Raw genomic sequence first — 27,885 nt, 5'->3', positions numbered from 1 at the left:
CAGGCTATGGGTGCCTGTGTCAGTGGTGTTTTGGTTACAAAACAACCACAGTGTTGCTGGGCAATTTTCCTGCCTGTGTTGTTTCTGAATATGTGGTATACAAGAAGGATTCGCTGCACCCTCTTTCCCCAGAGATTCTGGGAGGTGCCTAATATCTTTTAGCAAATTCCTTTTTATTTCTCTACCTGAAGGGGACTCTATTGTTTGCCAGTAAGACCCTGGCTGGTATAGTAATTGAGATCAGTTAAATCGCTAAAAGATGGTGGTACTAAATTAGGGCACTGGAGTATTCCGTTTTCCAGAAAAGACAATGGTGTTTGGGATATTGTAAAGCAGAGATGTGAGGTTAATATTTCCTAGAATAGTGGTGATGAAGATGAAACTAGTGGCATTTTGTTAAAGGGACCAATAATTTTTAAGATTAGTCTTGCTGCAATTTTGGAAATGTGCTATGCCTAAAAACAAACGTGTCTGTGGGGCTAAAGCCAATAGAGAACCAAAACAATTATCTAGGCAAGGAATGAAAGAAAGAAAGGGAGGAGAAAGGAAATAAGATTTCTTTGAATGCCCACTTTGTGCCAGGCACTGAATTAGGGGCTTCTATAAACATTAACAAGGGGATTTTTAAATTACTGTATAAGAATTCTACAACTTATCATGGTTGGCAGGCAATGGTGGCTGGTGTTCACACTCAAGAACAGTAAGAATTTTGACTAAAATAGATATATTTCGATGGGGCTCAGTTTTACTCCATTGAAAATATACTATAAATGCTTTAAGCAATAATAATCTATTATGAACTTTCTGGAAAAAAAGTAGATGCCACCTGAGCAAGTAATGTATGTGGGTAATCCCAGCTGCTTATTATTTACCAAAAGGCATGAATGACCAAGTAGGAGGCCACACAGAGAATTCCTCTCCTCCAGTCACCATGTCTTGCTTACCATGATTGTCCACTTTCTGTTTTCGGCCTCTGGGAATACAAGTGATCGTGGAGAATAAAACACTTCATCGTCCACTTCTTCTGGCTTTCTGGGCAAGCAGTGTAAAAATGTCCAGTCTGAAGCAGCAACTTTAGCCATCTAAAGAAGAGATGAGGTTAAGACTGTGTTTTGACTCTTATATGTGGCTATCACATTTGTCTTCTTCAGTCAGAGTCTCTGACTCTGACCCGGGGTCAAAGGTCAATGCAAAGAGAGAGAGAAAGGGGCACAGTGAGGGTTTAAGCTCAAGGCACCCATCAGAAATGTATATGGTACTTTCAACTTATGGACCTTTCTAGTCATTTTTTTTGATTTGGGAGATCACCACTCCAAATTAAACCACTAACTCAGTTTTCTGGTACTCTGTCTAGTGAGTTGATGGACACTTGAGTAAGGAACTCTACTAGGGTAATATGTGGCTGATAGCAAAAGTCACCAGTTACACCCCAATGTATTTTAAAGGTTGCGTTTACGTGATAGTGTTATATTTTTAGCTTATCTCAAAATTATGGTCTTTAGCACTTGAAGCATACTTCATTACTAGTTAAAACAATTTTGAAAAAGAGCTCTGAGATAGGAGTGCATTAAACAGGATTATGGGCACTATGCACTAGGTGGTTCATTCTTCATGCAAATGTCCTAGTAATTTTAATTTTCTCTAACAGTTAATTCCTGAAAATTACATTTTCCCATCCATTTTCATCGTTCACTTACAGATTCAAAACTACATTCCCTCATAAATTATTACCTCAAAATTACTGCCTTTGTACTAAATTTTTTTTGGTTTTGTTAAAAAACAATAGAAAATAGGCAAAGGATAATATGATATAATATGAAAGAATATTATAGTTTATAGAAAAAGATATGGAAATGGCCAATAAACATGAAAAGATGTTTAACTTCATTAGTAATCAGAGAAATACAAATTTTAAAAAGCATGAGATACAGATTTTTAAAAGTCAAAAATGTAAATTGCAACTAAGAACAGAGAGAGTGTGGAGGGATTATAAATTGTCAATCCTTTTTGGATGGGCAGTTTAGCAGCATTTCTCATATTTTCAAAAGTATATACCACTTCACGCAGAAATTCTTCTCCCTAGAAGGAGGATTCTATTCTCTAGTAATACCTGCACAAAGAAATATATATATAAAATGATCTTCATTGCAGCATTGTTTGTAATTGGAAATAGCCTAATTTTTCAACAGGAAACATTTTAGGTAAAATATGTTCCACTCATACTTTGGAATTCTATGCAGCCATTAAAAAGAATGAAAAGTATCTGAATGAATGGACAAGAAAATCTAAGATTTGTTAGGTGGAAAAAATAAGTCACAATTATATGTCTAATCTACCATTTATGATAAATCATTAGGGGTGGAGGTGTGTGTGTGTGTGTGTGTGTGTGTGTGTGTGTGTGTGTTTGTAGGACTATGTAAATACACAGAAAAGGTCTGCAAAGAGACACAAAGGGCAAAGAATTCTGATGCCTCCACCATTGTGAGAGGGAAAAGCTTGCTTCTCTCTTCTGCCTGGGTTTCAATTCCTTCATCCCAGACAAAAGTGTCTTTCCAAAGGACAGAGCTAATCTTCAGGAGGAGAGAAATCACTGGGGGATACAGTCAGTGAGTCCTTTATAGGGAATGAAGGGACAGTCTGTTCTCCCCAAAGTGAATGAGTGATTAGATGATTCTGGCCTTTATGAATGGAATTAATGAACCTTAAGAGAGGCATCAGTTTGTACCTTCATTGTAACCTGGTAACCCTGGAAAGCCTGGAGCCGCTTTTTCTTCTCCTCTTCTTGCCCCATACTTATCCAAGTGTCTGTAATTAATACATTGCCTCCACGAGCCGCTTCCAATGGATCGTTCATCAGTGACAGCTTGGTACCATTCTGGCATACACGAGCAAGCCGGTTAAAGAACTTCACAGGACAGGGAAAGACAGTTACACCTTTACATATAAGGAGCATACCTCCTTGGTATACTGCTCTGCCAACTTGGTTATGCTGGGATCAGGCTCATAACCCTGCAGGGGGAAGAATGAACTGTGATTTAGATAGTTTTCTTATAAATGCCTTCTTATACATGCATTATTTTCCTTTCACCAATATCCCTGCTCTCCTTCCTGTTTTTGCTCTAAGTTGTAGAGCTCTAAGTTGTAGCTCAACCATGTTCAGTAGAATATGATGTTGACATCTAGAATTTCAAACCTTAATTTAAAAAGGTAATCAATTGCCCCATTTGTCTTTTATTATCTTTGACCTCTTTCGTCATAAAGACAAATGGGGTGTGGTGCTTTCCAGCTCTCGGTAGCACCTCTTCTTGTCCTCTAATAGTTTAAGAGGATTATATACATAATTCTACAACTTAATGCATTTTTGTTGCAGAGTCTCTCCACAAGCTGTTTTTTTTTAAATGCTATTTTTGTCTGAAATGCTTTTTCCCACCCACGCCATGTGGATAATGCTTTCAGGTCGCAGCTCAAATGTTTCCTCCTCAGAGAAACCTTCCCCTCACCACGTGAGCAAATACTCAGAGCCCACATGCACACATCTTACTCTGTGCGCTCACCGGCCAGGATTCTGTGTGCAGGGAGCTTGCTTTGAAAGGCCTTTGCACAGCAAGTATACAGTTTTTGTTGAAATATATTCGTTTGGGTTGGTTTGGTGAGGGCAGGGTCGGGACTTGGGTGAGGCAAGCGCTCACTGTCAGGCGTGCAAACACAAATTTTGCACCCTGGGTACCTCACTTGCTCAGGCTGGTCTGAACCCTAGGTGGGGGGCGACACTGTGGGAACAGCTAAAGTCCCCCAAGCTATTCCAGACCCCACAGGTAACCCCTCTGCCTCCATCCTCACCCTCCAATCTGCTCTATACGCAGCAGAAAGAATTGTTTTCTCCGAAGCCTTCAATGTTTACTACTTGTTTCTTAAGTCGAAGCCGATTAAGAGTATCAAGGCTCCCCGCCGACATCTCCTGCTTCTGTCTCTTTTAATTTTGCTCAACATCTTGCTGCAGGAAAGCCAATCTCATTGTCATCCTTGTACACGTCTTGCCCTTTTCTGCCATCACAGCCTTTCACCCTTGCACACCTCCCCCTTTGTCCCCTTCCGGGCGTCTTCACTGGAACATGTCAGCTCCTCCTTTATCAAAACTCTAGGCCTGCCTCACCTCTGGACCCTCCATGTGGAAGGCTTGTCAGTCCAAACACCATAATTATTCTCATCATCCTCCATCCTTCTTGTTTTTCTGAATTCTTAGAATTTATTTTTGACTCGGTTTTATAAATTCTCAGTAGGACATTGCGATGGATGCTGTGATGTGTCACCCAGATCCCCCTTCATGAATAAAAGACTTACTGTCCCAGCTGCTGCATGTGCGCCAGAAGATGGCTTTCAGCTGTCAGCCCTCTTCGGGCACTGCCTCAGCTGCACAGAAGCCGACTCACCCAGGGTCACGTACCCTTCCAAGGCCACCTGCATCCAGTGACTGATTGACAGGAGGACATAAAAACCTGACTCCATCCTCCCAACTCGGGACAGCCCTAAATGGCCATCTCAGATCTAGAATTCTCCATAAGGTCGGCTGAGTTTGCTCTTGGGCCTGCATCGCAGTTCGGTTTCTCCCTCTGCACTCCTGCTTCCTTCGCCTCCCTTCTCAAGGGCACGGTGTCATAAACATCCTGCACGTCCTGCATGCCAAACGCTCAGAATCTGCTTCCCAGGAAACTCGACCCACAACAGGCATGTTCAGATTTAGTCATTTGAAATTGTGTTTATTTGCACAAAATTATCTATAATAGTTCCTTCTCTCATTAAAAAATTCTTGAGGAAAGAAACTATCAGATGACGATGATACCTGCAGACATTTTAGCAGCTGTATCATCCTCAAATAGCCATAAATTCTGGAGCTTTGTTTCCTGAAATTTGGGGAAGGTAATTAATTTAGTAAGGCTTGCTAATTTAGTAACTAATGTTGTGACCATTCATACTGGTAAACATAAATGCAGAGGCTTGGCTATTACCCCGTGTACCTCCTGCCCTGAAAATTTAGCTCTGCCTTTGGAAAGCAGGTTTTATACTCCCTAAGTATAATCATTCTTAGAGAAGGAATCAATAAGCACTTAGAGAACCAACAGAGAGGTTTGGAAATTAGAAAATCACCCAACCTTGCATGCGCTGGGCCATGACTGAGAATACAAAGAGGAATTCTTTACTCACAGCTCAGCTTTCAATACTAAATCACTCATTGGCTTTTACATAAATCTTAAAACCAGACGAAGAAGGTGATTAACAGACCCAGTTCAGTCTAAATATTCACTTAGAACAATGTTAAAATCATTACCATCAATAGTTTATGGAACAATTTTACAATCAAGGACAAAATTACGTTTTCTTGAATATGTAAGTTATTGGTTGCAGAATGGAGAAATAGATTAACTATGGCCTTGGAAACTTTTCAGTGCTTCTTAAGTTTACACTAAGTCTCCTAGCTTTATCTTTAAAGGAAATAGGTCTACTTATAAATTGATGGAAAAACTTCTACACTTCAGACTTTCCAGAAGACTTTTTAAAACTGTTACTCCCACCAAAATTTAACCAGGTTTTAGTACTTTTTATCATTTAAATGAGTTTCTGCATAAGAACAATACTGAAATTACTCTGTAATATTGGGATTTTTTCCTTTGATGTTAATAAAACATCTTTGACATGCAATAAAATGTTTAAATCATGTATTTCTCCAACAGAATAAAACCTTTCCAAAAACACCTTATAGCAGGGAACAACTATTGTCAACGTATGTTTTATCTGTAAAACCCAAATGCAGTAAGAGTTTGCATTAATATAAAGCCCTTCTTCAAGCTAGATTTGTAGTGAGAGTGTGCTAACTCTCCCCATAAAATGAAGAAGAACTACCTTATTCACACGTCAGATCCGACCCTTTATTCCAGTTCATGCTGAATGAAAGGATTATCTATCTGTTGTAAGGGTTAGCTCTCTGCATCCCCAAAGTTTACTATAATAGGGTGGCTTCCAATATATGCTGCTGCCTATGCCTTGACATTTCTTCTGTGGCAAGTGTATTAGGTAGAACAGTGTCCTCCAAAAATTCCTTCCCCACCAGAACCTCAGAATGTGACCTTTTTTAGAAGTAGGGTTTTTGCAGATGTAATTAGTTAAAAGGAGGTCATACTGGATTAGTGTTGGCCTAAATTTAATATGACTGCTATCCTCATAAGAAGAGGAACATTTGGACAAGAAACACAGACATAAAGGGAAGAAGATGGAGGCAGAGATTGGAGTGATGCCGCCACAAGCCAAGGAATGCCTGGGGCGACCAGCAGTAGGAAGAGACAAGGACGGATCATCCCCTAGAGGCTTTGGAGGGGCTGTGGCCTTGCCAGCACCTTGACTTTGGACTTCTAGTCTCCAGAGCTGTGGGATAATACATTTCTGTTGTTTTAAGCCACCCAGTAGGAATTTGTTATGGCAGTCCTGGGAAACTAAGGCAGCAGGTGCATTGACTCAAACCGGTTCAGCAAGAACACTAGAGAAAAGCGTTTTGTTTTGTCTTATTTGTTTTATTTGGTTTTGGCAGGATGCAGCAATGCTAGTGCTCTACCCAGATGCCCTCAGAGGACCCCGTTTTCCATCTTTTGCCCCCTCTCCCCATTTCAGTGTGCTTTTAACACCTTACAGTCACAGCTCTTCTTCAGAAGATGGCCCACTGGCCACCGACTGCTTTTCCTGCCAAACGTGCCAGGGGATTCACCACCCTACCTCCCACGCTGCCCTTGGCCAATGACTGGATTCCAAGGATAACAGCCCATCTTCCTTGCCTTGGGTTGGGACAATTCTGGGGTATAACCTACACTCCAGAGCTCACTTGTTGGATCAGGCTGAAGCCCCCTTCTGTGGGACAGTGCCTGACATGGCGCTTGGGTGACCAAATAACCCTAGCTTGCCTGGGACCCTCCCAGTTTTAGCACTGATAGTCCCATGTCCCCAGAAAGCCCTGGGTCCCTCTTAAACTCAAGAAGCAGAAGCAAGGAGGAATTTTTAGGCCTCACATATTCACCTCTGAATGTCTTCGCTTATCAGAGTGAACCACAGCAGTGACTACTGAGATAACAGCAAACACATGTTCGGTCAGAAACACTGGTGGACAATTTTGTGAATCATCATCCCTTAATGAGAAGATCAGTTCTGTCTTTTACTTCATTTCTGAAATGGCTTCTATTTAGGAGAGCTTTCCCCTCAAAAGACTCCTGATAGGAAATTGTAACTAATGAGAAACATAATGGTGAAAAGAATTCAGTAGAGAGGGGGTATGTAAAAGGTTCGGTGGAGATCCTTCAGGACTGATTTGTGTATGAGTCTCTTGTAGAATTAGTTTTTATCCTCTAAAAGGCCTACTTATTTTGTATGAGGCTGGGAGTATCTTTTTTTTTAAGTTTTATTGAAGTATAGTTGATTTACAATGTTGTGTTAATTTCAGCTGTACAGCAAAGTGACTCAGTTATACATATATAGATACATTCTTTTTCATATTCTTTTACCTTATAGTTTATCACAGGATATTGAATATAGTTCCCTGTGCTATACAGTAGGACCTTGTTGTTTATCCATCCTGTATATAATAGTTTGCATCTGTTAATCCCAAACTCGAGGCTGGGAGTATCTTAACATAGGGCTTCTCCTAGGGGGAGCTGCACTTTTTTATTTTGGTGTATTTATTTACGGACTTAATATGTAGGTAGAACATTTACACGTTAAGAAATTCAAACCACGTAAAAGGATATGCTGTGGAAATAAAGTCTCCCTCCTACCTCTATCCTTGAATCTCCCAGTTTCACTTCTCACAGACAACAATTATTACCAGTTTCTCGTGTATCATAAAGGGTTACTTTGGACCTATAAAAGAAGTCACGCTTCCCATACATCCGGTGAGAGATTAATAGCAGGTTAGGAAGTAAGTGGGGGTAGCTTCACAGCCAGGACTCAGATTTAAAAGGCTGAAGGGCCCCTGGATTTGAGTTTTGAAACACTAAGCTGGTGTACATGCCATTGCTGTGTCCTTCACATTAGAGTGAATTTTTTTTTTTTTTTAACCAAATCGTAGTACTCAAAAAATGACAGCATCTTCCCCATGCCTTTTGGGATTTCTACGCTGTCTGGATTTCATTACTTTCTTCAGCCTTTGTGGTAGCAATGCACAAGAATGCCAGTCATCATAATGGCTGGTTTCAGGGTACTCAAAGGGATAATTCAGACATGCTTTTAACACAGACTTACAGGGTGAAAGGCATCAGGCAAGACTATCTCTTTTTGTAGAGATGGGAAATTGGAAACTCAAGAGGCCGGGTAGCTATAATAGTAGGGCTAGTAACATAACCTAAACTTTGTGGCCTCACCTGTCCTCTCCTTGAATGGAAGAGAGGTTTGTCTTTCACTAGGTAATTGCATCTGGGAATGATTTCAAAGGGGGTTAGTTTCAAGGCAGAAAGTTTCCCTACCTTTGGAGTAGCCACCTGAAGGTGCATCCCGAATTTCGCTGCACTCATCATGATGGAGTGCAAGATGTTATTCCCATCCCCAATCCAGCTGAGGGTAAGGCCTTTCAGAGAGCCGTAGTGTTCCTGAAAGGCAAGGGATGGAGGAGATTACATCTGGGAGGAAATCCACTCATGTGAAACAGTTATTAGGGTTACAATAAAGGAAACAATCTACATCTCAATTTTAAATGGTTTCTTGGAAAGAATAAGCTACTAATTTTTTTTTGCATTATACAGAGCAATTCAATAACATGAAGGTACAATCACAAAAAAATAGCAATATGTCCTAATATCTTAAGCAAGACATCATATGAGCTCATATGGAGACTCATTTTCATATATTTCAAATCTGAATCTTTGTTGTATTTATTCTTTCGTTCAACAAATTGAGAACCATCAATGTCCAGACACTGTCCTTGGCCCTGGAGATATAACAATGAACAAAGGAGACAAAAATCACTGCCCTTATGAATCTTACACTTGTTGGTATAAGAAAGGGGAAATACAATGTACCTAGAACAGTGTAGCGTGGTAGTTGAGTAAGTTCCCATTTATATAAAGTTTAAAAACCATTAATACATTTGGTTGTTTATAGATATTGACATGTACAGTTAAAGTATAAAAACATGCTTGGAAATTATAAATACAAACACCAGGATAAAAATTTCTTTGCGGAGTTCGAGGAAATGGACTTCAACTCTTACCTGTAACATTTTATTTAAAAACAACAAAAAATTCTAAAGTAAGATTTGGCAAAACTGTATAATGGGCACATGGATATTTGTTTTACTTTCCTTGAAGTGTCTGTAGGTTTCGTATATCTTATACGTTTATATATTTATAAAGATAAGATTTTAAAAACAGAAAGGCTAACTAATTTGAAGATCACAGAACTACTGGGTGGCTAAGCTTGGATGTAAATCCAGGTTCATCTGATTTAGATTCCACGCCCTTAATAAGCTGCTATGTATTCATTCGGCTCCTACTTTGAGAATTTCCTTTATGAAGGCATTGCACCAGGTCCTGCAGGGGACAATATGATGAGTAGAACATTTCACTATACCTGATGAATGTATAATCTAGTAATGATAAAGCCCCAAGGGGAAGCATTAATTATCTGACATATATGTAAAGCCACAAATACAAACAGCCACTTGGTATCTAACATCGTTGTGTCATCCTCTCTGCATTAATCTTACCTTCATCACCAAAGAGTTTCATTTTGAGTTTAACCTGACATGTACAGGTGTGTAGCTTATTCAAATGAGGAGGAAGATTGACCTACCTATCCAGTTTGCCCTGTCTCCCCAGAATAGTCCATAGACGCAGAAACCATGGTTGTTAGGATTCCCAGTGGCAAGACTCTGTAGATTGGCTGCGGCAAACCCAATGGGATGAATCTTTCAAAGTTATTCAAGTTTTCAATTTGAAGGAACATGGCTAAATTTGAGCCTCAATTCTATAAATTCTGCAAGCTCTTAACTCCACTCTTAAGCAATTTATTAAAATGATAGAAAATGGCCTCCTCCTCAGAAAGTCATTTAGTAATTGACCATTTTGAATGTTCAAAGCACACTCCACCAGTCTTCACTGCCAAGTCACAGAGCCTGATATATATGGATTACATAACGATTCTTCTATTTTCTGTGCTCCAGCATTCCCTGTTCATCCACTGTGTTAAATATGGCACCAAAAAAGCAAAGGTTTGAGAACAGAAGTATCTATAATCTGTTTTTAGCAATGCCCTGTCTTCCTTGGATATCTAGTTGTACACATATGCCATAATTCTTTGCCAAGATATTATTTGAAAACAAAACACCAATACCACAATTTAAATGCTTCCGTTTAGAGCTGGTTAGGAATTATTGATTCTGCTCTTGTGTGAGGCAAAGAAATAAGCCAACCTGGAGAGTGAGGTAATCAGCCAGGATCTGGATAGGATGGTACAAATCTGACAGCCCATTGACGATTGGGATGGATGCTTCTTTAGCCAGGATGTCCAGATCTGATTGTTTATACACTCGTGCCAACACTGCATCTGTCATGCTAGACAACACACTGTGACAGACCAAGAAAAAATCATCTAAGTTGATTATGCTTAATAATTCCTTCTAAATATAGGGTCTTAGACAGTAATAAGAAATGCTAATACATTAGAATTTTTACTGTTACAACTACCTATCAACATGACGGATTTAAAAGCTAATAATAAACATGTAATCATTCCAGAAGCCAGATGTTGTTGCACTGATGTCTTAGCCAATGACCGCTGATTTTACTATTTTTTACGGAGATAAGAAACCAATTGTGAGCCTAGCAGTTGTGATAATGAATTATAATTGATATATGGCAGTTGGTAAAGTTAAAAGAGACAAGACCAGGGGCTTCCCTGGTGGCACAGTGGTTGAGAGTCCGCCTGCCGATGCAGGGGACACGGGTTCGTGCCCCGGTCCGGGAGGATCCCACATGCCGCGGGGCGGCTGGGCCCGTGAGCCACGGCCGCTGAGCCTGCGCGTCCGGAGCCTGTGCTCCGCAACGGGAGAGGCCACAACGGTGAGGGGCCCGCGTACCGCAAAAAAAAAAGAGAGACAAGACCAAAAACAAGATATACAGAGAAAAATTAATGAACTGGATTGCGGCATTTTGTGAGGGGGACATCATCTCACAAATATACACTTTCACTATAAAATTGTAGGTAGCAGTGTGGCAGCCGAAGACGTGCATACAAAGGTTGTTTTGCAAGAGAGAACCTTCTGGGAGGAGTGCTATTAGCTGACAGCCCCCAGCTGCTGCACCTTTGGAGTCTGCTGCAGCATTGCTGCTGAGGCCACACCCTCCCCAGGCTGTTCCCACCAAGGACAGAGCACAGGAGGGCCCCAGAGCTGGGCCATTCTGCCTGACACGGGACATCTCTGATGGGCAGCAAAGATGGATATAACTATTCTCATTTTATAGCTGAAGGACCTGAGACAAAAAGAAGTTTAGTAACTTGCCCCAGATCACACAGCTAAGTAAGTTGGAGGAGCTCATATTCAAACCAAAGTCAGTTTAACTCAAAAGACCACGTTCTTACCATTACAACACATTGCCTCAAATTTGCAGATGATAAAAACCTGGAATGAGAAACTGGGATCCAGATTTTAAGCTCTCTCTATATGTCAGAGTGATGGTGGTCCCTCAGCTAAAGCTTCAGCCTTACAAAAATAACAGGGATGGCCTTTTGTTTAAAATCTTGGTTTCTTCTTATTTAAAGGGAAACCCCACAGCAGAGGCTTCTAACCATTTTAGTTTTAAGGAACTCTTTTTAATGGCAAAAAAAAAAATTGGAAAGCCTCCCATAATAGTAGTTATATTAAATATATAGAGTCATTATTATAAGGTATCCAGTTAGCCTTTGTAATTTTGGTTCTGTAACTTACTAGCTGTCTGACCTTGGACATGTTATTTAATTTCTCTATGACTTAGTTTCTTCATCTGTAAAACCATAATAACAATATCTATCCCATTGCGTTATTGTGAGGACTCATGAGATAACCTATATAAGGTGCATATGCCTTGTTCATATGTATGCCTTGTTCATAGTTCATAAGTATGCCTTGTTCATAGTAGAAGATCAAAAAGTAATAGATGATATTACCATGTCAAAAGCAAATGTATAAAAACTAGAGCTAGTATTTAGTAAGGATTTCATAGATTTGTATTTTAATCATCATATATTTGGAAAATTAGTCCTTCTTATATATCTGAGACATATTATTTACTCAGTCTGTAGAAAACTTTTGCTGCTTATAAAATTCAATGACCACTAAAAAACTTCCTTGCTCCCAGGGATTAGAGAATCAAAGATTGAAAACCGTATTCCTGTAACAGTATTTTCTAGACTCAGGGTTTTTTTCAAATTTTCACAGATTTCTCATACCCATAGTTCCCAGGTTTTCAGATTTCATGGATCAGCAAAATTTCTAAAAACATATGGAGATCAACATATGATTCCCAACTTTTTGTTTAGAAGATTAAGGGCATGAGAAACAAGCAAATAAACACATATAATATGTTAATATCTTCATTTAGTAAGAGAGGACATTTTAACAACAAAAAAGGTGTGAATGACCTAATCTCAGAAATGATCCTTGAATTAATTTAGCTTTTTGAAATTCACTATATTGTCTTTATTTTTCTTATTTTACAACTTCTGATGAAAACTTCCCATGGCAGGGCATCAGTGGAGGGGTCAAAATTTGGAAACCAGTGCTCTGAACTGTCTAAGCACATTGTACATTGTAGTTTGAAAGAGGTGAATAAAAGAGCCGCTTTAGAGTTTCTCTTGTAAAACAGGTGACGTTTGATGGTTGACTAAGACCGGGGTTTTCAATTTTTGCTGCATATGAAAGTCACCTGGAGAATTTTTAAAACTCTGGAGGCCCAGGCCATAATCTCTATCAATTTCATCAGGAAAATAGAATCTCTAGGGGTGCGACCTAGAGATCAACATTTTAAAAACCTTTCCAGAAAATTCCAGTGTGCAGCCAAGGTTGAGAACCAAAGCTAGAACCTCACTCCTCAAATCAACAGTATCAGCATCAGCCGGGAGCTTATTAGAACTGCAGAATCACAGGTCCCACCCAGATTTACTGAATCAGAATCTGTATTTTGACAAGGTTTCCAGGTGATTAATTTGCATATTAAAGTTTGAGACTCCTAATAAAGTGAAAATTGACGCCACCATATTTTTGAAAGTATCATCCATTCTTTTCTTCAAAACCTAACCAGCCCCCCTCCCCTCCCCCGCAAACATCAAGAGATCAAGAGATGGCAGCCCACAAAGACAAAGGACTTTGTCCACAGTCTCGTTGGCAAGGAGTGCTTTCTAGTTCAGTTGAAAGAAAAAGGCATCTCAAATCCTGAAAAATGAATAATTTACTCCCTTCCATTAAGGCCCGCATCTTTACAGTAACCAGCTAGCCTGACCTATCTGGTGTCCTAAGGCAGTGGGTCCCAAACTTGGGTGTATATCAGAACTAAGTGAATAACTAATAAACAACAGAGGTCCAAGCTCCTGAAATAGGGTAGACTGGGTCTTTGTACTTTTACCAAGTTTCCCAAATAACTCAGATAACCTTCCAAAATTTGAGAACCACTGTCCTTAGACATAGGCTATTATGTTAAAAGAATTTTAGATCTTCTCCCCTTTTTTCAAAATACACAATACAGATTCCCTTCACCATACAGATATACTGATGTTTCATACTACAGAATGCAGGCTTTTAACTCCACCTTGAGAAAGTTATTTAGATGCTGGTAGATGTCCCAATAAGATCTATAATTATAATCAATTTCCTATTTCAGAAGAATTGGTTAATTTTATGATACCTAAAATCCTATGAGAGAGAGGTAGAGGGGTGTTTGACCCCAAAGGATTTCTTTAAATATGCATCATTTCCTACAGTGTGTAGAGACAGAGTAAAAAAAAAATCTGGATTAACCATTACAGTTGACTTTCTGGAATCTCCCAGTCAGAAAAACAGATCTGACTTCAGTTGTAGCCTCTCAAATAATTTTAGGGAGCTAGGACCATGGGCTGCCAACCTCTTATGGTTTTTATGAACTTTATGATGTGTTGAAGTTTTGCTATGTATGTCACAGATAAATGTTATCAACCTCATAGATGAGAAAACCAAGGCTTTTGAAAGCCTTGAAGTAATTAGAGCAAGGTTAGGAAAGAATAAAAAAGGATGAGGCTGAAAGAGGGAGACACTAGGAGAGCAACTGGAGAAGTCAATGCCCGATACACTTGAGTTTTTCAAGAATATTGAAAAAGGGCAGTTGTCGTCATTCCCTCCCTTGAACAATCCCAAGAGCTCTGGAACAAAGCAGCCAAAAGGCAAGCATGCATTTACTTGCCCTGTTTATGATGTGGAGTTGGTAACCCTGGAACCTCTATGGTATAATCTCATGGAATAGTGACTGGTCTGCTTTACTGAGGTTGCCCAACACCTCCTAGAACAGAGGTTCTTGACCTTGGCTGCACATTAGTATCACCTATGAAGCTGTAGAAACCCTGTTGCCATATTCTGCCCTTTGGAAGTTTAAATTAGAAGCTATGGTGGGGGAGTCACATCAATATTTTTTTATAATTGCTTTACATACTTTATAAGATTTAATCATCATGATAATTTTAAAGGTTAAATATACATACTTTTTTTTTTACATATACATGTATCTATTCTTTTTCAAATTCTTTTCCCATTTAGGTTGTTACATAATATTGAGCAGAGTTCCCTGTGCTATACCCAGTAGGTTCTTGTTGGTTATCCATTTTAAATATAGCAGTGTGTACATGTCAATCCCAGACTCCCTAACTATCCCTCCCCACCACCCTTCCCCGCTGGTAACCGTAACTTCATTCTCTAAGTCCGTGAGTCTGTTTCTGTTTTGTAAATAAGTTCATTTGTAACATTTTTTTTAGATTCTGCTTATGTGATAGCATACGATATTTCTCTTTCTCTGTCTGACTTACTTCACTCAGTATGATAATCTCTAGGTCTATCCATGTTGCTGCAAATGGCATTAGTTCATTCTTTTTAATGGCTTAGTAATATTCCATTGTATATATGTACCACATCTTCTTTATCCATTCATCTATCGATGGATATACTTAGGTTGCTTACATGTCCTGGCTATTGCAAACAGTGCTGCAATGAACATTGGGGTGCGTGTATCCTTTCAGACCATGTTTTTCTCTGGATATATGCCCAGGAGTGGGGTTGCAGGATCATATGGTAGCTCTTTTTTAGTTTTTAAGGAACCTCCATACTGTTCTCCACAGTGGCTGTACCAATTTATATTCCCACCAACAGTGTAGGAGGGTTCCCTTCTCTCCACATCCTCTCCAGCATTTATTGTTTGTGGATTTTTTGATGATGGCCATTCTGACTGGTGTGAGGTGATATCTCTTTGTAGTTTTGATTTGCATTTCTCTAATAATTAGCGATCACATCAATATTTTTAAAGCTCCCCAGGTTATCCCAATCTGAAGACAAGGCTGAGAAGTATTATCCTAGAAAATAGAGTGAGGAGGTGGGAGGAGAGTGGGATACTCTGCTGCTGGGTGGAACAATAGATCAGTGTAGAGGAGGAAAGTCTTAGTAGTTGCTGAAATCTCATACTATAGGAAAAGTGAGGGATAACAACACGATACGCTGTACTGGAAAGAACAAGATTTCATACACTTATAAAAGAAGCACAGTTGACCCGTGAACGATGTGGATTTGAACTGCACAGGTCTACCTAAACGTGGATATATTTCAATAGTAAATACTACAGTACTACATGGTCCATGGTTGGTTGAATCCATGGACGCTGAGGAACTGCAGTTACGGAGGGTAGACTGTAAGTTATATGTGGATTAAGCCCTGTGTTGTTCAAGGGTCAACTGTATTTTCCTTTCAGCTCAGTCACTACCAAGAGCAGTCCTGTGGCAGCAGCAGTAGCTATAATCTTCTCTCCCCTCAACACTTGTAAGCATCCCTAGTGCCCAAATTTTGGTCTTAATATTGTTCTATACCTTAAAAGGGAAACAGAAACTATTAGAGGATAGTTAATTCCATGTCCTTGGGCAGGATAAAATCAGTATAGGTCTGTAACACCCTGTTGTTGCTAGGAAGCAAAAATGATTTTAAAAATAGTAGGGGCAGTGCTAAAAGGAAAAAGAACTAGCTTAACCATTTGTCAAGTTGTGATCATTTATAGTAAAAATCATTAAGTAAAACATGTTGTGCTTATAAAAGGCCATGATGCTCATAAGAAAAGAGTTAATATAAAGAAAATGTACAAAAATATAATTATAATATCAAAGAAAGATGAATATTACCATGTACATTTAAATTTATTTACTTAAGTAGGAAAGTGCTTATATATAACTGTATAGATACAGATAGATATTTCGTGGGATTTTGTTAAGTGTATTTCTGTTCATAAAGTATAGATAATGTGCCATTTTTAATGTGTGTAAGCCACAAATAATTAACACAACTTAGATACTCAATAGTCCTAGAAATAGTAGAAACTATAACATGAATGGACAGGCCCCATCAGCATTTGTGGTCTTATGTAAAATGAAGTAGAAGAGGAAGCCTGCAGCTGACTAGCACCCGTCGCCACACACAATTTCCAATTAGAAAGATGATACAACCATTTATTCTAAAACAATAAGTTAACTGTCCTGAAGAAGAAATCTAAATTTTCAAACTCACGTTCCTGTCGCTCTGGTAGTGAAACCTCTTGGTGACCCAACTAATTATAAAACGATGCCAATCAGAAAGGCATATATTTCAAAATGTGGAAACCAGGCCAGGTTAATATATCATAAAAATATTACAATGGGTCATGTACTGCCAGAGATTGAAAACAAATAAAAATTGAAGGATACCCCATCTTTTAACTTCTTTAATAAATCAAAATCCATATGAAAAACAGAAACAAGGATCCTATGGTAGACAGAATAATGCCCCTCCCCCAAGGATGTTCCCGTCCTAATATCCAAAACCTGTGTATTTCCTTACGTGGCAAAGGAAATTTTGCAGATGTGATTACATTAAGGATCTTGAGATGGGGAGATTATCCTGAGCTGGGTCCAATCTAAGAGAGAGGATCCTTATAAGAGAGCCGCAGGAGGGGGGATTCCCTGGTGGTCTAGTGGTTAGGGCTCCGTGCTTCCACTGAAGGGGGCACGGGTTCAGTCCTTGGTCCGGGAACTAAGATCTCACAAGCTGTGCAGTGTGGCCAAAAAAAAGGAGCGAGCAAGGCAGGTCAGAAGTGAGAGAAGATGCTGGCTATGTTGCTGCCTTTGAAGATGGAGGAAGGGAACCATGTGCCAAAGGATGTAGGCAGCCTCTGGAGGCTGGAAAGGCCAAGGAGTCTTTAATACAGGAGCCTCCAGAAGGGGCACAGCTCTATGGGCTCATTTTAGACCTCTGACTTGCAGAAGTGTAAGATAATAAATTTGTGTTGTTTTTAAGTCACTAAATTTATGGTAATTTGTTAAAGCAGCAGTAGGAAACCAATATCAGATCCCGTGATTAAAAATGAAAATTAGGTTATAAAAATATATTCAAGCTAGTGGATGGCAGCTTGAATTTAATTCATCTTGAACTTAGCAAGCAGTTCCCAAACCCAACCAAAATTAAGTGGTCAGCAATCCACTAAACCTACATTCCTAGCCTCTTGAGATGATTTTTCTTCTTTCCAGTCTGGTAAAATTACACACACACATTTAAATTCCAGGACCATGTAAGGATAAGAATAAAAGTAGGGGTAAGAATGTAAACAAAATTAAATCTATGATATTAATAGCATTGTGCTCAGTTTTATTGTTAAAATATTAATCAGCTCTCTAATCAGTGTGGTGTTTTAGGTATATATTTTCCTTTTTAAAATATTTAGAGCATTCAAGAAAATCTGAAATGCTAGGCTTGTGATTAAGTGTTTTAAAGCATTTGATTAAATTGCAATCAATGTTTAAATGGTTGACGAGACTTGTTTTGTTCATTTAATATGTATTTGATTTAGTGGTTGTATAAGTAGTGTGTGAATGTTTAAAGCAATCATTCTGAAACTTAAACACGCATCAGAATCACCAGGAGGGCTTATTAGAACACAGCCAGTTGTGTTTCTGATTCAGCCAGTTGTGTTTCTGATTCAGTAAGTCTGGGTTGGGGCCCAGAAGAATTTGCATTTCTAACGAGCTGTCGGGTACTGCTTATGCTGCTCATTTGGGGACCACACTTTGAGAACCACTGAGGAATGTTTGCTCTTTTTTTTTATGTTTGCTCTTTTATGTTTATAGAAATACTAAATTCATAAGATTAAGATATTGGACTGTAAACAAAGTACAACGAGTAGGGAGTATTTCTATAGCACAAAAAGCCTCTTAGACATTAAAGCATCTATGAGCAAAGGGGAGTATGACAAAGCTTGATAGAAAATGTCACTTCAGTCATTCAGCCACAGAAGCTGCAGGTGAAATGAATCGATATGGGGGAAGGAACAACCCTAAGCTGTTTTCACATTGGAATCACTTGGGGAAACAAAGGTATTAAAGACCTTTAAATAGACAATATTATTTTGTCAATAATATTGCTTTCTGCTTTATGTTTATAAGTCATAGAGAAATCACCATTCTTATTTTTCTTCTTCCAGTCTACTAAAGATCTTAAAAAACAATGACTTTTCACTAGAAACAATGACAGACCTGTAACTCGGGCTGGATTTACAGGCCCATTAACAGTAATCTGGGCTTTCTATAGTTCTCCAGCAATTTGACACCCCCCGCTTTAAACATTGTAAGAGCTGTGTTATATGTGTTACAAATGAAAGGTTGACAAGTTAAAAATACTCTCTGGCTCTGTAATGACTTTTCATTTTGGTCTCTTTTCATTTCCATTGAATATATAGAGTTCTGTTTGCCTTCCAGTGGATTTCTGCAGCTTTGTAGACAATCTTAGGCATCTGTCAACAATGGTAGCAAAACAGCTTTTACAAAATCCAAAGTACCCAAATTTAAAGTTTCTCACACATATCAATTTGCTCTAGATGTTTCATTACCAATATGAGGATTTAAAAAAAATAGTTAACAAGTTAAAATATTTATTCAACTTGATTTTGCCTAAGTGTTTAAAATGTCATCTATTTTTCCCCCCATCATCTCTTTTCCTACTGTTTAGAAAAAGGAGAAGCATGACGTAGGACTTTAAGTGGAAAGATAGTTCAAGAGATAAAATGTTAACATTGATTATTTCTGGATGATGGCAGTATTGGTGGTTCTAGCTATTTTTTAAATCTCTTTTAGTATTTTCTACCAAAAGGAATATGAATGTAATAACCAGAAAAAAAACCATATCATTCAAAAAAGGAAATTTCTCCCAAACGTGATTTGGAAAGTAATTGAAAATGAAATAGGGCTTCTTAGAGTAATGGCTAATTCTTGACCTTAATGAAGAAATGTGTAAGATGAGCCCGGAACATCTTGCCATGTCAAAAAGCAAAGGAGTTATTAAAGACTAATAAAGTTATGTCAAAATGACCCAGTAGCCAACTTGAAGACAGATCACATTGGCCAAATATGGGACAATTTGAGCACCAATAAGAGTAATAACTGCAATTAATTGAAACCTTCAAATATATTAAAATGCATGAGTTTATGAAGATACTACAAAACAGGACATTGAGAAGAGTCATAGCAAGATCAATTTTAACTCAGTATAAAAGAGAACTTTCAGTCAGTTTCAATGAACTCTGGTCAGAAAAGTCAGACTGTATAAAAATGGAACAAGAACTGCAATGAACATACAATGGAATATTACTCAGGCATAAAAAGAAACGAAATTGAGTTATTTGTAGTGAGGTGGATGGACCTAGAGACTGTCATACAGAGTGAAGTAAGTCAGAAAGAGAAAAACAAATACCATATGCTAACACATATATATGGAATCTAAAAAAAAAAATGGTTCTGAAGAACCTAGGGGCAGGACAGGAATAAAAACACAGACGTTTTAGAGAACGGACTTGAGGACACAGGGAAGGGGAAGGGGAAGCTGGAACGAAGTGAGAGAGCGGCATGGACATATATACACAACCAAAAGTTAAATGGATAGCTAGTGGGAAGCAGCCACATAGCACAGGGAGATCAGCTCGGTGCTTTGTGTCCACCTAGAAGGGTGGGATAAGGAGGGTGGGAGGGAGATGCAAGAGGGAGAAGATATGGAGATATATGTTTATGTATAGCTCATTCACTTTGTTATACAGCAGAAACTAACATACCATTGTAAAGCAATTATACTGTAATAAAGATGTTAAAAAAAAATGGAACAAGATAGCTCTGTATATAAAGAGTGCCCTGATACTGGATATTTTCATGCAGGCTCAAGAATGATTTTGAAGGAATGGTGTGGAAGAGGCATGAAAAGGATGGCTGATCTAAATAGCTCATAAAGATCTTTCAAACCTCAAGTTTCTATTATTCTTTAATATTTTTTCCCTTTGGTATGAAATCACAACTTGTTTAGGAATTAACTAAAACACCCAGAAAGCCAAAAGAAAACAAAGCAAAACATAACAATAAATACCATAAACAAAGTCTCCCATGGCTCCAGGAAGGTCTGGTGCAGAGTCTGTGGTTGGGTAAACAGATACTAAAAACAAAGAAACAAACAAAACCCAAAACCCAAAACCCCAATAGTGTGCTGGGCCAGATCTTGAGAGCAAACATGGATATTGATGAGATGGGCAATCACAAAACAATCCTGATAATCTTAGAAAGAGTTGAGTAGTTCCTAAAATATTGGAATATGGTAGATGTGTTGCAAAAGCCAAAAGCAAACAGAAGTTGTATTCTCATAGGGTCCTCCCATTCATTCTTCCTTCTGTCCCCATGCTGCCTTGAATCACTGTGTGCCCCCTAAATTCCAGTTGGTTATCAATGACATCTCCAACCAGTTGAATAGCTAATTGGCAAACAGTGGGAGGAATTTCCGGTTGTGCACAACAACACCATTGAGAACTCTGTAATCATTTAAAAATGGGCATTTCCTATTTTTACTTTTTATGGAAGCAGGCCAAGGCCCTAGAGAAGACATAGACTTTATCCTCAATGTAAATTGGCCAAGGAATAAACTTGCTGACTGAGTCTCCCTCTGGGAGGGAGAATATTCCAGTGTTCTGATATCTCTACACAGGTTATAATTTTAGTTATATCAATATAAGAATGATGAGGAAACAAGATAATACCTTCAGCACACCTAGGTGGGCTCCTCTCAAGTGGGCTAAGGTTGGAAGAAGCCCAGGGTTGTTGAATGAAATTGCCATATGCAATTTATTTAGGAAGGCAGAAGCCTTTTGACTTATATGTTAGTTCCTAGTTTTGAAGACCTCAGAGATAAATAGGTAGGGCATAATGGCATTCAGAATGACCTCCTCAAAATGTGCTATAGGAATCTCAGTGTTGGGTCAGCATAGGCTGACTAGGAGATCACAAAGATGGCCAGAATTGAATCAGAGCTTGTCCTGAGATTGAGTTAGGCCATACCTTGATTCAACCATCAGTACTTGAATTTCTTCTGTGGGCCTGTCCTTTAAAAGCACTATCTGATTTATCCTCATATAAACTCATTGAGATATGTATTTGTATCTCCATTTTACAACCAAGAAACCTAAGTTTCAGAAGCAACTGGTCCAAACCACAGGGCCAATGTGGTATGAGCTGTGACTTGAACTGAAGCCCAGCCCTGCTTCAAAGCCCCTACTCTCTACGCTGTGGCAAACTGCCTCTGAACTATGGCTATATCATATTTCATGTTGTGAACAACTAGCTTTTGTTACCATTTACCCAAGGACCTACAACTGCCATGGTGCTAGTTTCTTGGTGGCCTCTGTAAAGATTCTTGGAGATATCGTATTTCCTATTAGATACAAATTTATTAGTACCCAATCAGGTACGTATTTCCCATTAGGTGCCAATATTTTACAACATTTTACCAAGAAACCTAAGTAAGATGACCTTTTTTGGTCTTAATATCATTGGTATAAATATCTTAAGAACAGTATTCCAGCTTTTCAAAACATTCCTTTCAATATAACAATAGTTCACTCCTAGTCTTTTTTTTTTTTCCCACTGCTACTCTTAAGAAATATGTCTCCTGGGCCTGCGCGTCCGGAGCCTGTGCTCTGCAGCGGGAGAGGCCATGGCAGTGAGAGACCCGCGTACCGCAAAAAAAAAAAAAACAAATATGTCTCATCCAAAAATCCCTTTATAACTTCCATTATTTGAGCTATCAGAATGACAATGATTTGAAACCCTTCCATGTTGCTGCAGGGGCATGTGGATATGGGCTTGTGTAGTGGGTTGAATGGTGTCCCCCAAATTCTTATCTACCAGGAAACTCAGAATGAGGCCTTGTTTGGAAGTAGGGTCTTTGAAGATGTAATCAGTTAAGATGAGGTCATACTGGAGTAGGGTGGGCCCCTAATCCAATGACTGTTGTTCTTCTTAGAAGAGGAGAGGATACACAGAGATACACAGAGAAGGTAAAGGTGGAAGCAGAGATTGGAGTGATGTAGCTAGAGACCAAGGAATGCCAAAGATTGCTGAGAGCCACCAGAAGCTAGGAAGGAACAAGGAAGGATTCTTTCCTAGAGCCTTCAGGGAGAGCATGGCCTTGCTGACACATGGATTTGGGGCTTCTAGCCTCCAGAACTTTGAGAGTATAGATCTGTGTTGTTTTTAAGCTACCAAGTTTGTGGTAATATGTATGGCAGCCCTAGGAAACTAACAGTGGTTTATGCTGATTTTCCTTTCTACTGGTTTTACACTGGCAGAAAACACTTCAGCGATCCGTACCATAAGTGAGTTACATCTATAGGGGACCTAATTAGAGTAGAACAATGTTACATTATTTGGTTTTATATGGTCCTTCATACACATGGTTCCTGAAGCTGTTTTACTAAGTACTGTATTAAAGTGAAAATGACTGTGAAGGTATTATGTACCTTTCAATAGTGGACTCAGAGCATTAGGCATGAACAACTGTCATTATGGAAGAAACAGAAAGCCTTGAAACTGGAGTGAAAATGTCCCACTACTGTTGCTAAGTTTCATCCTTTTTTTTTTTAATGGTAATACTTTTTTTTTTACATCTTTATTGGAGTATAATTGCTTTACAATGGTGTGTGAGTTTCTGCTTTATAACAAAGTGAATCAGCTATATATATACATATATCCCCATATCTCCTCCCTCTTGCATCTCCCTCCCCCCCTCCCTATCCCACCCCTCTAGGTGGTCACAAAGCACTGAGCTGATCTCCTGTGCTATGCGGCTGCTTCCCACTAGCTATCTATTTTACATTTGGTAGTGTATATATGTCCATGCCTCTCTCTCACTTCATCCCAGCTTACCCTTCCCCCTCCCCGTATCCTCAAGTCCATTCTCTAGTAGGTCTGAGTCTTTATTCCCGTCTTGCCCCTAGGTTCTTCATCACAATTTTTTTTTTTAGATTCTGTATATATGTGTTAGCATACATCCGTTTTTAAACTTCCAAAGAATAAGTGATCTGAGTCATGCTAAACTGTCACTTCTGGTGTCACATCTAAAAAGACAAGCCCAGAGTGAGGAAAAAAATAGAATATCCAACTCTTAACCCCAGTAGAGCACCAGAGAATTGACAAAATCTGAAAACACCCTCAAATCTGAAGTAAATTTAACTGAATATATATGTATGTCTTTTGTGTCTTCTGATATGTTAGGGGGTGGAAAAGAGTCGCCGAGAGAGACTTTTCTAAAGCGGGAAGTGAGCAATGGTTCATTTTCTCCAATGGGAGCCTGGCCCTGCAGGGATCCACAGTGAACTGAGGAAACAATTCAAATCTTAGGGCTGTCTTCCCATGAGTGTAGGATACACTCCCTTACTAGTTACATTATATCTAGCAAAATCCAGAAGAGACATGATAGCCCAGTTGTGCAAAAAAAGAGCTAACATAGCAGTCCTGAGATGGCTATCTTCAAAAGGCCTGCTTACAAGGTTGGCCCTTAGCTGACACTTGGACTCTGGGAGGGTCTCCACCACTCCTAGAAATAATAAGGATGGCTCACTACCTAAACTGTTTTTATAAACACTACGGATTACGCTGAACACCTGCTTTCCTTCTGCGAGCCTAGAATTTGGCTTCACGCTAGGCAGAGGGTGCCTATGTGAGCAGCTCCCAGTAAAAATATTATGCACTAAAAAAAAAAAATATTATGCACTGAGTCTCTAATGGGCTTCCTGGAAGACAACATTTCACACATGTTGCCACAAGTGATTGCTGGAGGAATTAAGCATGTCCTGTGTGATCCCACAGGGAGAAGACCCTTGCAAGCTTGTGCCTGGTCTCCCCTGGACTTGGCCCCACGTGCCTTTTCTCTTTGCTGGTTTTTTTATAATGAATCTTAGCCATGACCATATGCTGAGTCCTGTGAATCCTCCTAATGAATCATTGAACCCGGGGGTGGTCTTGGGGGCCCTGACATACCAACTCCTCCACAATATCAGGCGACAGCTCCATCTCAATGCTCCCCTTCACTCCCCACCAGTACCCTCAGATTACATGATACTCAACTGAGACTTAGCTAAGGAGAATTCCCCTACTATATTTTGAAGAGTGAACAGGTTTTATTATTGTAATCAAGTAAGAAAAGCGAAATACCTTTTATTTTGAATGTGTATTTAGGTCTTTTACTCCTTGATCTGGTTTTTCCTTCCTTTGGTGGCCAAGACAGGAACGACTTGTAAGGGTACATTTTTTTTTAACTTTCAAGTTTAAAGTATGTTTCTTTGTAGATGTAAAAACATTGCCGGCTGTCCTTCTGCTCCTGAGTGCATCAAGTTTGTTCTTGCCTTAAGCTTTTTTTCTTTTTTTTGATAAATTTATTTTATTTTATTTATTTTTTATTTTTGGCTGCGTTGGGTCTTCGTTGCTGTGTGCGGGCTTTCTCTAGTTGCGGCGAGTGGGGGCTACTCTTCGTTGCAGTGCATTGGCCTCTCACTGCAGTGGCTTCTCTTGTTGCGGAGCACGGGCTCTAGGCACACGGGCTTCAGTAGTTGTGGCACATGGGCTCAGTAGTTGTGGCTCATGGGCTCTAGAGCCCAGGCTCAGTAGTTGTGGCACACGGGCTTAGTTGCTCCGCGGCATGTGGGATCTTCCTGGACCAGGGCTCGAACCCGTGTACCCTGCATTGGCAGGCGGATTCTTAACCACTGCACCACCGGGGAAGCCCACCTTAAGCTTTTGTACCAGCAGCTCTTTTTGTCTGAGGTGCTTTTCCCACAGCTTGGCATCCCTGGCTCTGTCTTTTCAGTGAGCTCTCCACTGTCACCTCCTCAGAGAGGCCTTCCCTGACCACCCTATCTAAAGGCGCCCCCAAATCCACCCACAGATCACCCTGCTTTGACTTCATCATAGCACTTATTTCAACCTCCTATTGTATTCATGCTTTATTTTTTGTTTAGTCAAAGTCTCCTCCCTCTAGAATGTAATTTCCACTTGAAAAAGTGTTTTGTTTGATTTGATCAGCATTTTATTCTCAGTGCTAAAATCCTGGAAGAAAAACTAGGCATTCAGTAAATATTTTTGAATAAATGAATAATTAAGTCATTTGACTAAATAAGTGACATTTTGGAAACTGCATTTAACAGGTTTCAGGAGAATGGCCCAATTTTCTTTCTTTCTTTCTCTTTTTTTTTTTTTCCTGTTGCCACATTCAGTGTGTTCCCCATCCGGTTCTTTTTTCACCAATGGGTAGTGACTTTTTTTTTTTAATTAATTAATTTATTTATTTATTTATTTTGGCAATGCCACGCAGCATGTGAGATCTTAGTTCTCCAACCACGGATCGAACCCATGCCCCCTGCATTGGAAGCATGGCATCTTAACCACTGGACCACCAGGGAAGCCCTGGGTAGTCACTTTCTTTTTTCCACCAGGCCCCCAAAGCAGTGAGGCAGGCAGACAGAGAAGCAACGCCATCAATCAGTGTCAAGTGTGCACTTTTCTCTTGATTCAAAAGGGCCAGCACTGGGCTTCCCTGGTGGCGCAGTGGTTGAGAGTCCACCTGCCGATGCAGGGGACGCGGATTCGGGCCCCGGTCCGGGAAGATCCCACATGCCACGGGGCGGCTAGGCCTATGAGCCATGGCCGCTGAGCCTGCGTGTCCGGAGCCTGTGCTCCGCAACGGGAGAGGCCACAGTGGGGAGAGGCCCGCGTACCTCAAAAAAACAAAACAAAACAAAACAAAACAACAAAAGGGCCAGCACTACCATTTAAACATCATCCAATCTCTTTGCATCTTACAGAGTTTAAGGTCTACAAACAAAAAGCAAGGGGGCAATTGCTATGGATTGTACCGTACATATCGGCAGAGTAGATGTCATTAAGATTCACCTCCTTGCTTCTCCTGTTCAATTACTTCTGTGCAAGGCAGTGGATTTCTCTTGTCTTCTTCAGTTTAGATTGACTGAATTTCTGAATCTCAGCCATATCTTGTTTGTCAGAGATTTTGGCAGATTAAGCAGGAATGGGATGCACAAAAGAAAGTCATGTTTCCACAATAGCTACTCTAACCCCTTTTCTGCCATCCCCATCTACCATTCCAGCCTCCTCTGATATTGTACTAACCTTATTTACTTCGGACCCTAACGATTTCCTCCTGTCCCTCCCTAACTGCACCTGTCCTCAAGGTTCAGCCTTCTGGAATTCTCACACAGTGAGACTCTGCAGCTCATTTTCTACCACTGAGTTTATACTTCTATTTCTCCAGCTATCAACTTTACCCAAATTCTTTATCTCCAGTGGCTCATGGACATTTGTACGTGGAGGTTCAACGTTTAATGCAATATGTCCAATACCTAGTCTCTCACCTTCTTCCCGAAGCAGAAACTCCTTTCATTTTCCTGCTTCTGCTAATATATACATATATGTTTTAAGAATAACAAATCTGAAACCATTTTGCCTGCACTATCAGTGTACCCTCCACATTCAGTTAGCATGAGACCATATACATATCTTACTAGCTGTCCCTTCTTTACTAACACACTAGCATAGATTGATAGCACAACAGCCAGGATGACTACACAACCTCCCAATTCGGGGTCTCTCAAAGTGTGGTCCAGCCCCGCTTGCAGCAGAATCACTTGAGGAGCTTGTTAAAATATAGATTCCCAGACACCAACTGAACCCTAACCTACAAAATTAGAATTCCTGAGTGTGGGGCGTAGAATTTTGCATTTTAACAGATTCCCCAACATAATTCTCAAACTAGCTTTAGAACCCTTGGAATTCTCTCTCTACCTCCTATCTCTACCCAGATCCAAATTACTCTGCATCTGTCTACACATAGTTTACACCGGGACACACCTCTGTTTAAGGACTATGACTTTAATACGTTTGCTTACATTTGAGAGTATAAAGTGGGCCTTCGACATCGGAACGCCCTCATTTTATAGAAAAGGAAACTAAGATCCAGAGAAATTTTCACCCATGGAGGTCACAGAGTAGGTAAGTGGCAAAGCTTGGACTAGATCTCGAGTCTTTCGATTTCCAAGCCACGCAGGAAAGAGTTAACATAGCAGTCCTGTCCGCTGTCCTTTGAAAGGCCTGAGTGTAAGATTGGCCCTTGGATGGCGTCTGGGAGCTTCAGTTTGGGGAGGGTTTCCACCATTCCCAGGACTGCTAAGAGGAACTCCCTGTGCCTAAAATGTTTTTTTGTAAACAATATGGTTTAAAATGAACACCTGCTTTCCTTCTGGGAGTCTGGAATTTGGG

The 27,885-nt window shown here is 39.7% G+C and overlaps 2 protein-coding genes and 1 pseudogene across 3 annotated transcripts in view; 1 reads left to right on the top strand and 2 right to left on the bottom strand.

The window, feature by feature from the left end:
- RPGR (retinitis pigmentosa GTPase regulator) overlaps positions 1-27,885 on the top strand; it is a 267,450-nt gene that overhangs the window by 125,684 nt on the left and 113,881 nt on the right. The window lies entirely within an intron of this gene.
- OTC (ornithine transcarbamylase) overlaps positions 1-27,885 on the bottom strand; it is a 57,541-nt gene that overhangs the window by 5,822 nt on the left and 23,834 nt on the right. Inside the window, exons 5-9 of the mRNA XM_027091335.1 lie at positions 10,442-10,595; positions 8,499-8,621; positions 2,956-3,009; positions 2,726-2,875; positions 945-1,082 (exon numbers count right to left, since the gene is read on the bottom strand). Coding sequence (XP_026947136.1) covers positions 945-1,082; positions 2,726-2,875; positions 2,956-3,009; positions 8,499-8,621; positions 10,442-10,595 — 619 coding nt within the window. The remainder of the gene's footprint in view (positions 1-944; positions 1,083-2,725; positions 2,876-2,955; positions 3,010-8,498; positions 8,622-10,441; positions 10,596-27,885) is intronic.
- LOC113611883 (thymosin beta-4 pseudogene) lies at positions 26,495-26,628 on the bottom strand (annotated as a pseudogene).

Source organism: Aethalodelphis obliquidens, unplaced genomic scaffold (genome assembly GCF_003676395.1).
Source record: "Aethalodelphis obliquidens isolate GAN/ISIS:26980383/991018 unplaced genomic scaffold, ASM367639v1 scaffold71, whole genome shotgun sequence".
Lineage (NCBI taxonomy): Eukaryota > Metazoa > Chordata > Mammalia > Artiodactyla > Delphinidae > Aethalodelphis > Aethalodelphis obliquidens.
This window is presented reverse-complemented; position numbering and strand designations above follow the sequence as displayed.